Source organism: Salvia splendens, chromosome 7 (assembly GCF_004379255.2).
Source record: "Salvia splendens isolate huo1 chromosome 7, SspV2, whole genome shotgun sequence".
In the NCBI taxonomy this organism is placed as follows: Eukaryota; Viridiplantae; Streptophyta; class Magnoliopsida; order Lamiales; family Lamiaceae; genus Salvia; species Salvia splendens.
The window spans coordinates 29,131,776-29,134,913 of NC_056038.1; the positions used below are offsets into that span (position 1 = coordinate 29,131,776).

The 3,138-nt window shown below is 47.6% G+C and overlaps 1 protein-coding gene across 1 annotated transcript; it reads right to left on the reverse strand.

Annotated features, from left to right (window-relative positions):
* Positions 1-1,520: 1,520 nt before the first annotated feature.
* Positions 1,521-2,851, reverse strand: LOC121810688. The gene is made up of 3 exons (XM_042211437.1): positions 2,429-2,851; positions 2,034-2,088; positions 1,521-1,990 (listed from the first exon to the last, which is right to left on the reverse strand). The coding sequence occupies exons 1-3, from the start codon at positions 2,849-2,851 to the stop codon at positions 1,521-1,523; spliced, it is 948 nt and encodes a 315-aa protein (XP_042067371.1).
* Between the last annotated feature and the right edge of the window lie 287 nt (positions 2,852-3,138).

Sequence of the window (3,138 nt, forward strand, 5' to 3'; positions counted from 1 at the left end):
GAGAGGCAGAGGGTTGGTGAGATAGCGATAGTTCCCGCCCCCTCTACTTGTGCTAAATCCCTGCTGGCTGTTAGAACATAACTTTTTGTGGATTGAGAAATATCAAGGAAATCTGAGGCATCAAACGACATCATGTCGGTTGCCCCATAATAAAAAATCCAGCGATAGTCTTTGGATCCTAATTTTGAGGATGATGAGTATGCTAGAGCTTGGTATGAGTTGGAACAAGGGATGGTAGACTGGAATTCGAAACATTCAAATTTATGGGGTGTATTTTTGGAATTGAGGATAATTTGGGATGTCTTGTCGAATTTTTTGGTCAACTAAGGTAAATGTGAAAGGTTGGGGTTTGACTGGGGTTGTTTTTTGAAGGTATTTTTTGGATGGGGTTTGGTTTGGAGTAATAAGGAAGTTGAGGGTTTATTTTGCAAAATTGGAGTTGGATAAAAATATCCAGTCGTCCCCCATTTTTGCCCTAGCCGCCCCCGCTCCCGCTCCCCTTGTGATCTCCGTCTCTTTCTCAACCCTAGCTGCTGCATCTGAGGCGGCGGTTGCTTCAATAGGTGCCTTTCTCCTTCCTTGGTCACTTGTGCTGCCTTCACCTACTGTTGGAACCCTAGTCCCTAACCCAATTTTACCTGCTGTCCAATTATTGGTGGTAGCGATTGAGGCCTTGGCCGTGTTTGTTGGGTTGGCTGGGTTCGGTGGTCCACCATTGCCCGTTGAGAAGATGTGAAGCGTCGGTCTGAGGTGGCATGGAGGTGGTGATGCTGCCCATCGATTCATCGGTGTAGGTGGCTCTGTCGCCGCCTACCACTGCCACCGCCGTGTTTTTGTTACGCCTCAGCTACCAACTCCAACCGAAACGCAGCAACTCCCCTGTTTATCACAAAACAGTGAACAGATTTCCATAGAAACACACCAAAATGACACCCAAGGGAATCGATTTTCTATTGATAATGAAATAACGAAGAACATTAGGAACTCTCTGTTACACTAGGCACGAAATGAAAGATAAGGGTCCTTAGCCCTTGTGAACAATTACACACATTGCATGAATAAAATGGAGTGGTCCTCTTTCCCTAAATAGATGACAGCTCCTCTTCTGTTACGTTAACTCATTCCCTTTTTCGCCACTACCGTTTAACGGCGTTCCCTCACCCCATTTGTACACGCCACGTCGGATGCTACACATGCTTTATTCTATCCGGATCTTAACTTATTCTCCCATGTCAAATTGTTGAGTACACCCATTCCTCTCTTATAGCTCAGCACGCAACAATACTCTCCCATTAAAGTTCCTTGTCCTCGAGGAACCAAGGAAACATCTCTTTAATCACATCGGCAAACTCTAATGAAGCTTCTGATGGTGACCAATCCTTCCAATGAATGAGCCACTGGGTCACTGCTTCGTTGTGTCGGTCCAACAATTTTCGATCAAGAATCGCTTGAGGCACAACGTTCCGAATGTGTGAGATCGCTGGGAGGTCCGGAATGGGTCCAGTCGCAGCCGACGCAGGTCAGAGAAGCGACACGTGGAACACATTGTGTATGGCTGTTGTAGCCGGCAGATTCAACCTGTAGGCCACCTGCCCAATCTGATCCACGATCTGATATGGACCAAAGTACTTCGACCCGAACTTGTGATGTTTACCCCAGATTGATTTCTGTCGGTATTTCTGTAACTTCAGCAAAATCAATTCACCAATGGCGTACTCACGATCAACTATGTTCTTGTTAGCTTGGTTTTGCATTCTCACTGCAGGCCGCTCCAGATTTGCCTTCAACAAGGCAATCTTTTCTTCCCTATCACGAAGAGCTATATCCACGGCCTCAATGTTCGAGTCACCGGGCAGATAAGGAACGTGCAACAGAGGCTCGTACCCATAGAGGGCTTCGAATGGAGTCAACTTGATGGTCGAATGGAAGGAGGTATTATACCAATACTCCACCAACCTCAGCCATTGCGCCCAAGTGTGTGGCTTCTCCCCTACCGATCAGCGCAAGTAACTTTATAAGCACCGATTAACAACCTCGGATTGGCCATCCGTTTCTGGGTGATATGCCGTCGAGTGTAAGAGATCCACCCTGAGAAGGATGAAAAATTCCTTCCAAAAGGAGTCCATAAACGTCGCACCCCTATCATTCATGATACGACCGGGCATACCATGCAATTTAAAGACTCCGCTCATGAAAATTTCAGCCACCTGCTTAGCCGAGAATGGGTGGGCGAGGGCCAAGAAGTGGGCGGCGTACTTACTAAAACGGTCAACTACCACCAATATCGCATTCTTACCGAGAGAGGTCGGCAATGCTTCCACGAAATCCATCATCAGATCTGTAAATATGGCCGCCGGAAGTAGTAAAGGTTGTAGAAGGCTAGTGGGGATGTATTTCCTGCCTTGTACCGCTAGCACACCACACAAACTCGGACAAACTCGCGAACTTCCTTGCTTAGCTTAGGCCAATAAACCACCGCAGATGCCCTCTTATAGGTTACCAATGCTCCTAGATGTCCTCCTAGTGCCGAAGCGTGGAACAGATTCAAGATTTGAGCTCGCAGGACAAGATCACTTCCCACCACCAGCTTTCCTTTACGCCGTAATTCCCCATTTACCCAGCTGAACTTCACATGAGAAGTCGGATCCTCCTCCTTTTCCGTTATTATTTTCTGCACATAGGGATCCTCTGCCCAAAAAGCCTTAATCCACCCCACCAACTCCAGCGGCACAACAAAGGATGCCAAAGCATAAAACACGGGGGCCGGGACTCGGGATAGAGCATCTCCAGCTGTGTTGTCTGACCCCTTCCGATATCTTATCTCGTACTCGAATTGCATGAGCTTTGTCATCCATGCCTGTTGGGTTGGAGTAGTGAGCTTTTGTTCCAACAAATAACGTAGGCTCTGATGATCAGTGAAAATAACAAATTTGCGACATTGTAAATAATGACACCATTTCTTTACCGCGAGTAGGATCGCCAACAGCTCCTCCAGCCACCGAAAGAAGATCAACAGCACAAGCAGCAGCCGCCGTCGCAGCTAGGAAAGAGCCAGCGGCTGCCTAAGCCGGGAAGGAACTTACCACCGCTGTCACGCGTCGCCAACCGCCATTATATGCCGAAGTAGTATCCAATTCC